A 13,879-nucleotide genomic window follows, 5' to 3' on the forward strand; every position below is an offset into this window, starting at 1 on the left:
GGATGGGAGTAGGGAGGAGAACTAGGAGGGGTACAGGGCAAAATCACAGGCTGACAGAAGTCCCCTGGTGAGTGGAGCTAGATGTGTGATTCCCTAATGCAATCCCCCCCACCACGCACACGCACACATACACACACACTAAAAAAACACTATCTACCTGCCATGTCATCTCACCAAATCTCTTTCTTTTTACTCCTAAAATACCTTTAACAGGTGTGAGGTATATACATGTTTGTGTTTGTTTTCATGTGCATGTACATGCAAGCAAAGGCTGGTATGTGGAGTGCATTTTAAATGTGTTTGCTTGGAGCAGGGTTGTTGTGTGTCTCTAGGTATATTAGGCGTCAGACTTGTATCCAATATAGCAGTACTATGTATATACCAGATCTTGTAATACTGTAAGTGATCCTTTGTTTCCTGTCATTATTATGTGTCCATATAGATAGCAAGCATGCTGTAAGGTTTTACTGTAGTAAAGTTCTGGACTATACCACCAGAACAGTTTGAACCTCTGTAACTGTACTAGTGGGAAAACAACATTTTCTAATCGATAATCATTTTTGATGTTTGACAATGATAGTGAAGAGCACTGACTTACAGATCATAGCTGTGCTATAAATGCTTAGATGAGATCCAGTAACTAATTCACAGCATTTTCATGCTCTTCCAACACGTCAGTACATACAGTATGGAAGTATGTACTGTAAAATGCACTTTGCATTATCTGATCCCAAGTGGAAAACTGTAAATACAACACAACCAAAATGCACAGAGAACATGTCAGAATATGATTATTCAGTCGTTGGTTGGTGATGCATGGGACCACAAATGAAGAATAGCCTTAACTTTGAAGCATTTGTGTGGTAACACAATTATCCCAAACACAGAAGCAAAAGTCTGTACCTGAGGTGAGTTTCCATCTTGTTTCTCCAACTCCCTAGTGCTCTGATTTGTAACAGCTTACTTTTGTTTTTGACTTTTCTTTTGGGTTTTGAGTGAGTTTTGTGAGTAATTTAAACTATTATATATACCCGCAAACTAAATAAACAATAAAAAAATGTTAGTAGAGCATCAGAATCTAATCCTAAGTGGTCACTCAAGATATATTTGAGGTGCACTCTTGTGCCAGGTGTGAATCGTCATGTGTCTCAGCCGGATATTGAAACAGTCCGGATATATCTGATACTGTGATAGTAGGTCTGAACAGGGTCACAGTGACAATATCTATGTTTATGAGTGTGTAGACATGCCTTCATATGTGCTCATTGATCAGTGTTTGTTATACCATAAAGTAGCTACAAAATTGCAGTACATACAAACGCTCCAGTGTGGAAACTTGCCTCCCGTCCATTCCACCATGCTTACCAGCCAAAGGCAGAAAAGTCAGTGATATGACTGAGCAGTGGCCATTTGGCTTTGCGAGGATGCAATCCATCATCAGAGCTGGATATGGTGTAGTGTGCTGTATAAGAGCCAATGTGAATATGATACCTTATTCAGTGTATAATAGCAGCTATGTTGTCATTCCTCTCTAAGCCAATATTACAACAGATACACACTGAGCAAAATGGGCTGAGAAAAGTGCTTTCTTGTTGTTCCAGTTGAAAGCATTATAACTAGCCTGATATGTGTATTTGCCAAATATAACACATGTACAGCACTTAGGGTAGACAACGTGTCATTTAAAGGATGAAAAAAGGACAACCCCAGTTAATCAAAGTGCATGAAAACTGTCTCTATCAGCTCCTGAGTTAGCAGGTAGTATCTTGGTACATCTTAAAATAACAAAGTATCACACGATTGCAATTGTACAGGTAATGTGGACAATATGCAGCAACTAGCCTTTTGCAATTCCCGAGTGAATGTTTTTAAAGCCCTTTTTGTTTGGGGCATGAGCCCAGCAAACATCCTGGGTACCCTTGAAAAAACATCCAGAAGGGAGCAGTAGTGGTATTGAAGTACAAGGGCAAAATTTTGCAAAGCCATTGTGAGGCAACCAAACATGCTGCAATTCCTGCCAAATTCTTGTGCAGTCTTTCTCATGTTAGTGAGCTCAGCATATATGGCACGTGTGGCAAAACACTATATAGGTAATAGTTTTAAATTTGCACATTTGGAAGATGTTAATGAACAAGTGTGTCACAGTTGAAAGGATGTAAACCCAACCTAAATGTGAGCCACATATCAAGAGAAACGCAGATGAGGAAAATGAGGAGCTGCATTAATTTTTTTAATTCACAGAAAAACGTGTGCGCAGTTAAACCAGCTCATACTTACACTATATATGCATGTGTGCAACTATGATACACTACAGAAGCATGAATGTGTAATTTGTAATAATACTATGAAAATAATATGAAAAAATGTTTTAAAGCAACAGTCTGGTCTGTAGGAGTATAATAAAAAACAAACAATGCAATGGTGTTGTATTTACACTGAAGAGCATCTGATTTGACAGCGACAGCTGTCAGAGTTTGCTGAGCAGTCTGTTAAGTAACTGATTACTGATCAGCTGGTCTGGGAGCTTTTGACAACGAGGCGTGTTAGACCTTACAGTAACACTAGCTTCATCTGTGTTTTTGCTTCAGCAAATTGCTGCCTGCAGTATTCTGAAAACCCTGTCATCTTTTTTTCAGTGCTCTATGTATTGCTCTCTCCAGTAAGTAAAGAATTAGCATGTTGTACAACAGGGAGCTTGTGTAAGAGTATTAAGATTTTAACAGCATTACAACCATATCTAACATTTGAGCTCTTGGGCTCAAAGCAGCGAAATGAATTGCTGGAAAAGCGGATAGATTTGGTGTTTTTAGTCTATCTGAGTGTCTACATTGCCACGTGCATTTATATGTGTGTGTGTGTGTGTGTGTGTGTGCTAGCGTATGTCATAACCCTCAGGGCCAGATATAGAGTCATGTCTATTAGCTGGCTATTTTGGCTGGGGTCTTGTTTTTATTATCAGCATTAAAACGGTGATGTGTGTCTGTGCGTGCACTTTAATATATCGCCTCCCGCTCTCCCTCGACTCATCCCAGGGCTAAGATTTATGATTCTGCATTACATCTGCCTTGTCACATTAATTCAGCCATCACACACAGACACATGTATGCACATGCAAACACATACCTCACACCCTCCAGACCCCACCCACATTTACACCATCACACCCTGCATTAGGGCATAAACTCATTTTTGCCATATTACAGAATACATTAAATCCTTATATTCTAATTTCCCATCACATGCAATGTCTACAGTAAATGGTTCTGGTACTTTTATTCAGCTTTGTGGGAGTGTTGGGAACACAGGAGAGGACACAGTTATTGAAAAACAACACAGAGTGTCGTAAAACACTACATGGCTTTCCATAGCGTCTCACATTGCAATTTGTTTGACTAGTGGAAGAATTAGATTCAGAAGTTGATGTGGGTATGGAGGCTGTGCATGTCTGCGTGCGTCTCAGGGGAAAAAGAAGGCAGTCTGATTCAGTGACAGACATGGAGAATAGACTGCGCACTGGGGACTGTGTCTCACACAGTCTGACACACTTCCAGACTGTAGTGTCCTTCAGATAAAGGGCTACCAGGGATTTTGTGTGAGGAGAGCTGGACATGTGAGTGCTTCAGGATATACTGTGCTGTATGTGCAAAGTGCACACATCTAATAAATATTCTTCTGCATAATGTCATTGTTTTGAGAGCACAGTGGCTGGTCAAGTGCTTTTCTCTCTGTCGATATGCATTCACATTTATATGTTTATGCTTTCTGCAGCTTTGCACTAGTGTATGAAAATTGGCCACTTAAACATGCAGTATGGGGTTCTATGTTGGCCAGGGTCCCTGCTTGATGCATCAGGACAGAAAAAAATCCAACAAGCTTTTTTGCTGAAAACAGCTGCCTGCTCCAGACAAAAACAACTCTGTGTGATGAAACCACAGCAGCAAAGCTGTGGGCTGGACATCCAAACAATCAGCTAAAAGTTGAACTAAAACCCCCATCAAGCTGAGAAGAAATTTTTTTTAATCACTGCCTGAAAGGACAGGTTCAAATTTTTCAAGTCTTTCTTAATACAATGCAGAAACACATGTTTACATTTTTAGGTTTCATGCACAAAGGCTTGATGAGACATAAACACATAAAAATAAAGATGGTTCAAAATTTAACCTGAACTCTAACCTTTGAGATTTATTTTAATCTTGCATGACAAGTCGTTTAATTTTTAGTATGATTGGATGCCAATTTGCATGAAAGTAGCGCTTAGTGCTGCAGTTCGTGCAGAGGCATAACATGATAAACTGTATATGATGGCAATTCTTTAGTTCTGTGTGAGGAAGGCTGATAAGCACATTGGCAACTTTCACTTGGCGACTCTTGCATCTTTTGAGTGTTGTAATTTAACACAGAAAATGAATTAGTTATTGTTCATTTTCTTTGATATTTAGCACCCCTGCAGATTGCTAAGTGCTTGAAGTGGTGGTGAATTGAATTCAAAACAGTAAGACATTTTTCCAGTTGTCACTTTAAATCTATTTTTTCTGGGTGTGTGTGTGTGTTTTATGTTAGTTCAACACTACCATCAGACTCAAATCAGAAATTGTAACATAAAAAATAACATTTTTACAAAACAGCAGTCATACCTGACCCAGGTGAGTTTTTGTTTCACTATATAATGCTTCCTCTTTGATTTTTGGTGCCCTTTCTTCCCAGAAGATGTGATTTTGAAGTCGATGTAAGTTGGGAAAACCAAAACAGTGCTTGGTTTATTTACTTAAATAGGTTGTAATTATGATACAGACACTTCCTTGCATTCTAAATGTAGCATTTAGAGTTTATTCTGTTAAAAGTGATGTAGCTTATAGTCATAGTTGTTTTTTTATGAGATGGACCTGTAATGTTCCTAATGTCATTTTTCATTTGATATATTTTGCACTCTGGTCCTTTGGCTTTTTGTTGGTGGCAGAATGGGGCTGCCCGCTGCTCTGGGCCAATTAGCCAAAGTAGAATCACCACATGAAGCTATTGGGCACAGTAAGGGGTCAGAGAGTGGGACTCATCTTCACTGACAAGAACCGATCTGCTCTACGGCCCACCGGTCAGTGTGGTGTTGGGCGATGGCCCTGTCTGGCTTTGGGCACCCAGGGGTGTGACGTGTGACAAGTGAACGGGCATGCCAGTTTGTGCTAAAAGGACTAGTCATTATGAAGGCAAGTGAAGTCAACCAAGAGGCTTCTGTATGCAATAGCTGCCCTAAAACTGCACTAAAGTGTTTGTGCATCAGTAAATGTGTCTGTTCAGCAAGCGGTGGGTGGGCAAGAGGCACAGGAGCATGACACACATTCATATTGACATCTGTCATTGAGGCTATGAAGCATAAAGGGAGCAAACATTAAACCTCCATGAAGTTAATTGGAGCTTGTATTGTACTGTCAGTATTTGAAACCCTGTTGTACCTATTTGGAAGGTGTTAGGTTTGACCCCCCACTTCTTTCTTACACCTCTTTTCTCTCTTGCTTTCCTGTGGACTCCACTCAAAGAGCGATGTCTGTGCCGCACCGTAAATTAGTCCCGGGTGGTGACATGGTGCTTGCTGGGTAATTTGGACAATGGGGCGTTTGACAGCTCACCCATCACAGCTACAACGCCCCAGGGAGCCACTACTCCTCCTGAGCTTTTCTCTCTCTCCTTGCACTCTCCTCTCCTCCCTTGGTGCTGATGGAGTGACTCTCTAAGTAGCAGCATCATTCTCCAATCAACCACCAAAATGGCTTTTCATCCAGGAGGGAGAAAATGGGGGGAGGACAGGGGAAAGGATGGGAATGTCCAGTACAGAAAGAACTTTAAACAAAGCACAACTGCTGGACAGTAAGAAAAAAAATGTAAAAGCTTCAGGAAAACAGAGATTGCGATGTGTGTGAGTAATAGATAAATATAAAAGATGAATGAAAAGAGCGTTAATTTAATAACCACTTTCACAATGTAGAAATAACAAATAAACATAAAATCACATTCTTCTAACAAATGCTTTGTTTTTATCTAGGATAAGTACTTGCTAGTATCATTAAAGCAAAGTGACATTTGCTGATCTGAAATGAAAAGGTTGTCTCTGTTAGACATACTGTACATTTTAAGCATCTTACTTTTTATTGTCTTGCTTAAGAGTTACTGTTGCTATGGCATTGGCTCTGCAGAATTTATGTTACCACATGTAATTTGCAGAATGAATATAACATATGGCCTTGCATTGTGCAAATACCAGATTAACAGATTCCAATAGAGAATAAGCCCAAAGTGGAGAACACTTTTACAGTACCTAGATTCTGTTAGTTGTAGTAGGAAATCTTTGGCAAAATTACCTTTTTGGAAAGTGCACTGGACTAAAATCGATTTAAACCTGTAATAGAATTTTTTTAAAACATGTATACAAGTATTTTTGATGTGAAACGGTAAATAATGAAATGATAAGCCTTAATTATTACGTTGCTTTGACCTTGGCTTTCCTGGCACTGTGATGTGACTGGACAGACAGGGGAGAGAGCGCAGCATGACCCTGGCAAATATAAGCTGCCTCCTGCCAGAGTGCAGAAGGGCCGAGTGAAGGTCATGGATAAGAAACAGAGAGCGTGTTAACACGCCCAACGAGAAAAATATGACTGGCTCTACAAGAACCAGCACCTTAAAGGTTGCTTTTACTAACAATATTGTTTTTATAATGGATTCAGCATTTTTCTGTCCACTCAATACCCTTAAGCCTCTTTCAGACATGCAGCATCCAAAAGTGTCAGCTTAATGTCTGACTTAGCAGCCTGGTCATTTGTCTGTAAAGGTCACAATGGCAACTTTAACTGATTTGGACATAATAACATTTACAGATCACTTTCAACAAGTCTGACCCCCAGAAGACAACATACTGACATGGCATGTTTTACAAGAAGACTACTATGTTGTAGTAAGAAAACCTCCCTAACCAGCAATGCTACATAGCCCATGATTTAAACAGGGCTGTATCGAAAGACAGGAAAACAAGAAAACACAGGGTTATTTTTATCATATGAATGTCCCTTATTTCATGTGTTTTTAAATGCTTATCTTCAGGACCACTCCTCTGTACTACAGCTGCTTTATTATCAGCTTCCTCTTTAGCCCACTAAAGAGGGAGCTGGGCTAAATCAATTTGGGCAGATTCATTTTTCCAATTACATTGCATCCACTGGTAAAGATAAGACCCATGAATTGGACCTCTCTATAATGCCTGTAGAGGCAGGCGTACTCCTGTCCAGTGGTCCAACAATTATCCACTCCAGAGGTCGTTGTATGACAAAACACTGAACATTTATTGAATTCCACCTTCCATAATTGAGCTGATAAAGTATTTCCGCAGAAAAAGTTGAGATGATAGCCACTAAATTCCACAGAACAGCTTCCACAAGAAAACCGTGTACGTCCAAAGTTGTATTCCACAACCTTGTTGCTCTCCCCTCTGTTAGCTCTAAAAACTTGACAACTGATTAGAAATACTTCAAATGCAGTTATGTGATGTAATTGATGATGTCATCTGTGCACTTTTACATACACTTCTAACTTTTACCTAACCCGTCAAGACACACCGGCCACAGAAAAAAAGACAGAACAAACACAGAGATAACTCCTGTCAGCTAACACAATGCCTCAGCTGAATTATTCATTTGGTTTATTTGGTGGATTTAGTGTGCAGGGGTTCTCTCCAGGTCATTGTGATTCTGGCCTGGAGTGGAATGACGATGAGCTGTAAACTGATTGGGAGGTTAATGTGGGAGGCACTTAACTTTTAACTTTAGTGAATGTCTGCTTGTTTTTCTTGCCTTCTTCTCCCCTGCTAGGTTGTGTGATGGCAGGATTCCCTAGGGATGAAATATGAATGTGCTGAGCATGCCCTAGCAGAGAGGCTCAGAGAGGACAGGGCAAGGGAAGGGGGTCATTGGCCACTAACAGTAATCAATAAATACCTGCTGCAGCCAGGCGTTAGATGGGGTCCTGCAGACAATGTGTGTAGACACATTAGTGTGTATAAAGCACTCAGCTGGAAAGAGACATTAGCGTGGAAGGAGGCCCGGGCCCATTTTGTATGTTTCTCATGGAGCTTCATAAGGGTTTTGCTTTTAAAACAACAGCCATATATATTGATTTCAGCCACTGGGATGTATGAGTCTTTACTTAATCCAATAATAACAAATATTGACTGGAGAAAGTTGCTACGATTGATTTATGTCCACTCAATATAATGGGTAGGTGTGCTCAAAGCACATTTATAGGTAGATCTGATTGACAGCATTTATCCTGCTTCAGTTGACATGACAACTGAGTGGTTTATTATTCTGCCTGACCACTCAGCTGCAGCTTGTCCTTCCACACTGGCATAACAAAACATTGCGTAGTAAAAGTCCCTGTTGTCCAGCTATCTAGTCAACCACTTATCGATCTTTATCTCTATCTGAAGGGACAATGTATGTATCTGAATGAGTGGAAAGAAAGCTGTAAAAAAGAGAGAAGGGTGAACAAGACACATGCGATAAAACAGAAATGAAGGAACAGAATTTCTATGCCAGTGTTCATCCTTGTTCATGGTTGACTCTCCACTGATGGAAAGGCAACACTGGCTCCACTGATACAGTGATTTCCTTGGGACAATAAATCTCCTTCCGTACAGAGTGAATAGAGAGAGCTTATCTTACACAGCGGTGTCAGAGCCCAGCATTCAAAAGCTCTTATCGCAGACACTCACGTACGATATATGATGTAAGAAATACAGTCTTGCAAATATTAATCATAGGGGTACAGTATAGGAGGACAGGTGGTACATCCGCTATAGTACTATAGATTTTTCCTCCATCATCAGTAAAGGTGGACTCACATTGTCAGTTGTGTATATACACAAGATGAGGCTTTTATTGCTCTGTTGCACAATCTGTGTGTACTGTGGGAATTATAACTATTAGTATTTAATCTCTTCATGTTTATTATGTGATTTGTTATGTCATTATTGTGTTAATAGTGCTGAAAAGTGAATTGTAGGCACTTATGAAAGGGTTTCAATCAAAAAAAGCCTATCATTTTCCTATCGGGCACTTGCATCTAACACTAAACTTACATTTTTCTGCTTGACTTAGATTTTTGGTTGCCTTGTACATAACTAGCAAATGAGCAAAATGAGCAAATGTGAGGTATTCCCTACAGATAGGAAAATGTAGAAAAATATTGTTTTACATTATGTCTAAAATTGGCATATTTGCAGATAGTCTTTTATGAAAAATCCACTTTGGCTTTAATTACCATATAATCCATAACATTCATAGTCTGAAATGGATAGATAGATAGATAAATAGTTGAATCCCTGAACAAAGTAAGTGAAATGTCTCTGTCCACATAATGTGTTCTCTGCACAATGTGGCTAATGAACTGAGGGTCCAGTGATGGCGGCACACTGATTGCAGAATTGAAGAAAAATACTGCTTATTAAAGTATTCCTATAGCTCATTTAAGGGTATACAAGTTCATTCTTTATACAGCCAGCCAGTATTTATTTCCATTGGAAACTGTTAAGCGTCTAATCATGCTCCTGTTGTGTCTACGAATGAGTGAGGTGCTGATCACCCAAACAATGTTAAAGGAAAACACTGTCAATACCAAGATGCAGAAAAAATCCAGAGTACAGGAAACTTGGTGAGCTGTGTACAACACACTGAACAGGATCCACACTCAACCCCCAATATTTTTTATGTGAATTTCTATCTCTCTCTTTGTGGTGTATTTTGTGTGAAACTTGTGTCCTTCTCAACAACATTTGCTTATCTTCCCTTAAAATTACTCCACTATTCCACTATTTAAGCTAACTTGAGCCAAACAAGAGCTGCCATGTCCTATTATGTATACCTCTCTTTACTCCCACTTTCCTGAATTAAATGGATAAATGGTCATCTCTATTTAAGTTGCCTTTTTCACACCATTTTGCACCATACTTGATGAATACACTGACATTACAAAAAGGCAAATTCCATTCATTCATTAACTTTATGTTAAGGGAAACATGCATCTCATTTATCTTGAAAACTCTTTGTAGCTGAGCTGTGGCCCTGATGTAAAATCCAACTATTATTCAATTTGAGTTTTAAAATATTCACTAATAAGACTTACAATATGAATTAGGAAAACTCACCCCAATTACAGAGCAAAATACAATTTGAATAAAAGTGCTGCGAGGACATATTCCATTAAATTTTAAACACTCAATATGGAGGCAATTTAGAACATTTTTGATTAGAATCAAGCCACAGCATTACAAATGCTTGGGAAAATCCATACTGCATATCAAACAGTGGGGACATGCCATATTAATGTGCCTATTAAAAGAATATGACACTAAAAAGAAAATGCACATTTGTTTTGCAGAAGTACTGTATGGCAAAATGCTTTGTACTTTCAATGTCACATCATCTAGAACATCTGTATTGTAAACCTCTAAACTGTTTTGTTGATGTTGGGTTTTGTTTTACTATCTTTAATTCAACTTTATTGATATAGCACCAATTCACAACAAAGTAATCTCAAGGCACTTTACATAATAAAGTCCTCTTCTTGTTGTATATGAATGGAAACTGTGGGTGGGGGAGTTACAAAAAAGTAATGTTTCTCTTTGAGCTTCTTGTTACTCTCAGTATTCTGTTCACCAGGGAGGGAGTGTTGGGTGTTGTGAGGGAGAGGCATGATTGGTAAGAGTCAGGCTCTTTCATTTTGTCATGTGGTTTCTTTTTTCATTTATGGGCTGATTTTTCACTGGAGGGCTAGTTCCATTCACTTGAATTTATTATTTCTCGCACCGAGGAAGTTGATGAATTCGAATATCTGTAAGCGACTTTGTGTGTGTCTCTGTGCGCATTAATGCTTGTGCGGGTGTATATGTGTGAGCATGTGAGGCGCGCGTCTCGCACTCTGTGTGTAAGGGAGCCACGCTTTCATGGCTGTTTCAGATCTCTCTGCCTCACAGTTCGACAGAGCGAAGGAGCCAGGAGGGAGACAGAGATGGAGAGATAATGGGAATGGAGGGTGAAAAAAGGCTAACACAATCTTTAATGAGTTTCCTTGGCTCTCTATGACTGTTTCTGGGTCAGGGTCCCTTGGCTGAGGATGTGGGTGGACTTAGGACTATGGAACTGAAGAGACTAAGCCGAGGTCTGCTGAAATAGACTTGTACATTATAGAGTCATCACCTACATAAAGACATAAAGGAGGAAATGCACAATAATCTTATTGTGGTATTTCTCTTATTTAGAAAGTGAAAGATGAAAGTTGATCAAAACACCTAATGATCTTGTTCCGCTGCACTCACACAAACACAAACTGTGTAGGAAGGTGGTTACTCGTAAAGGTTGGAGGTCACTTGAGGCTTTACTGTCTCTACTCAATTAGCAGCAGATTGGGAGCCGAGGAAAAAAGAGAAGCAAGTTTGAACTTGTTACACACTCTCAAAAATGGTAAAATAATATTCACCAGTATCATACACACCTCCATAACAGAACAGAGAAAAACAGCACCTCCTCCCCCCATGGTGTGGATAGCTTTGGTCATTTTATGATTGGCTTCCCCTGCCCTTTCATTTCCTAGCAATCATCTTCAATCTGTGGCAGGTATGGAGGACGTGATAACATTAGAGAGACATCGTGGGGAGATATCTGCTCAGCCAAAACATTATTTAGTGCTCCCAAAGCATCCAGGATGCAACCTCTGTCAGACAACAAGGCTCCAGCATGTCCACACAGGACAGAGAGGCGGGTAGATAGAAGGACATGGAAGAATTACTGATAGGCTGATAAACTCTTTGTTATCTGAACAGTCTGCCTTCTTTTTTCTATCCTCCTGTGCTATGTTTCTGTCTGTCTGCCCAACTCTATTTCAATGTCTCAATCCACGTCTGTCTGACTGAGTTACTTATAGTTACTTTCACCATCTCTCTCTCTCTCTCACCTTCTGTTTCCACTGTATCTCTGTCTCTATTACTCTTCCTCCTTTCTTTCACGCTGGTGAATAATTGATGTCTACCGGTTCGATGGTAAGAATAGAACAGTTCTGGAGGTGACAAATGGGGTGCCGAATAGGCTTCATCCTCCTCTCTTCAAAGAGTTAGAAAGTTAGCCGTGCTTGCTCATGGGCGACTGTGCCCATATATTTGTGTGTTTGTTACGTTTTGTTCCACTGTGAGCATTTGTTCATGTCTGTGTGCAAGCATGCAGCTGTGTGTATGTTATTTAAGACAGGGAGATGAAAGGGAGTTGTAATTACAGGGAAGCATATCTGTCTACTGCAGAAGTATCTGAGGAATGGCACAAACTGGGCCAAAAGCCTGAGGTCATTAGATGTGCTGCATATGTGTGTGCATGCATATGTGTGTTTGTGAATGTGTGTATGTGTTACATAGAGAGACAAAAGCAATGGGAAAAGAGAAAGTGAGAGAGAAATCGGGAGACAGCAAGAGATGAGCTTATAACTTCAGTTCCTCAGAGTCAACCTCTGAACTCTGCTTCTCATTATTGGCTCTGCCTCTCGCTCATTTCTCTGCAGTAGCTGGTTGTGGTTGGACCAAGCAAGGCCCGGTTTCTGTAACTCCATGCAGCCTTATTGCCTGAGAGGAATCCCAGAATTTCCCGTCCTCTAAAATACACTTGTGTAAACATTCCTAAATATCAAATGATAGGGATTTCACTGTGTGCTGTGTGACTGGATAATCCCATCTAAAGACTGTGGTTGTAATACACTGTCCCACTGTCTCTTGTCTGCTTTCCTTTCTTCGCAACCCATCCTTTCTTTTTCCACTGCTTTCTGTCACTTTTCTCGACTTTTTCCCCTTGTACTTCTTTTTATCTGTTGTTCTGTCACCCTCTCCCTTCATCGTATCACCGTCTCTCTTCACAGTGGATGATGACTTCATTGGACTCAGTGAGCTGCCAGAAACCTTTCCTTCAGATCCCCCGGAGCCGCTGCCTGTGTTTTTGATGGAACCAGAGGAGGCCTACATAGTCAAGAACAAGCCAGTAAACCTGTACTGCAAGGCCACACCCGCCACTCAGATCTACTTCAAATGCAACAGCGAGTGGGTTCACCAGAAGGAGCACACTGTGGAGGAGCGGGTGGATGAAAATTCTGGTCAGTGAACTGTTCAGATTCATACATATTCATGTGTGCATCTAAACAAACTCTGTATCCTGAAAATGATTCATATACAGCTAAAAGCATTATGCTTTTATGATTATAACTTGGAAATGATTACCTTGGAAAATGTTCTCTGCTGATGCAAAACATCCCTCAATGCATAATGGCTTGTCAGCTAATCAATCCAAAGTTTAATTTAATAGCATCTCCTTATTTGTAGAATATTTTCACTCACCCTCAGTGAGGATAATTTTGCTTTCTTATGCATATTCCTCCCACCATGCATTTGAGTGTCTAGGTGTGCGTATGTGCACACATTTGTGAGTATCTAGAGGATGTGAAGGAAGTGAAGCTCCAGCAGGGTTGTTTTCGACAAAACTCAGCCCTGGAAGCACCAGAGCCATTACACACAACAGCCTAGCACTGATTGGCTACATTCAGCAGCTGTATTGGAAATTGAGTTCTTTCTGTCACCCACAGGTACCAATCACATCACATTTACTCTTTTCATCCGCCAGCCAAACACGTCTGCATGCTCACACACAAACATAGTGACAGCTGCCCATTCACTTAAATGACCTACATACATTTCAGTGATCACTTTTGCTTGCAGTGTCTTAGGTCTAAGCTGTATAAAAACATCTCAAGTGCAGTTTCACTAAACTATATGAGGAAAAAAGAATTAAAGACAGCAGCCAGCACACGT

General features: G+C 40.1%; 1 protein-coding gene across 3 annotated transcripts in view; it reads left to right on the forward strand.

Moving 5' to 3' along the window:
• Nucleotides 1-13,879, forward strand: part of unc5cb (unc-5 netrin receptor Cb) — a 103,896-nt gene that overhangs the window by 45,344 nt on the left and 44,673 nt on the right. For all 3 annotated transcript variants that reach the window (XM_067485159.1, XM_067485160.1, XM_067485161.1), the window contains exon 2: nt 12,937-13,167. In XM_067485159.1, coding sequence (XP_067341260.1) covers nt 12,937-13,167 — 231 coding nt within the window. The remainder of the gene's footprint in view (nt 1-12,936; nt 13,168-13,879) is intronic.

Source organism: Channa argus, chromosome 18 (assembly GCF_033026475.1).
Source record: "Channa argus isolate prfri chromosome 18, Channa argus male v1.0, whole genome shotgun sequence".
Lineage (NCBI taxonomy): Eukaryota > Metazoa > Chordata > Actinopteri > Anabantiformes > Channidae > Channa > Channa argus.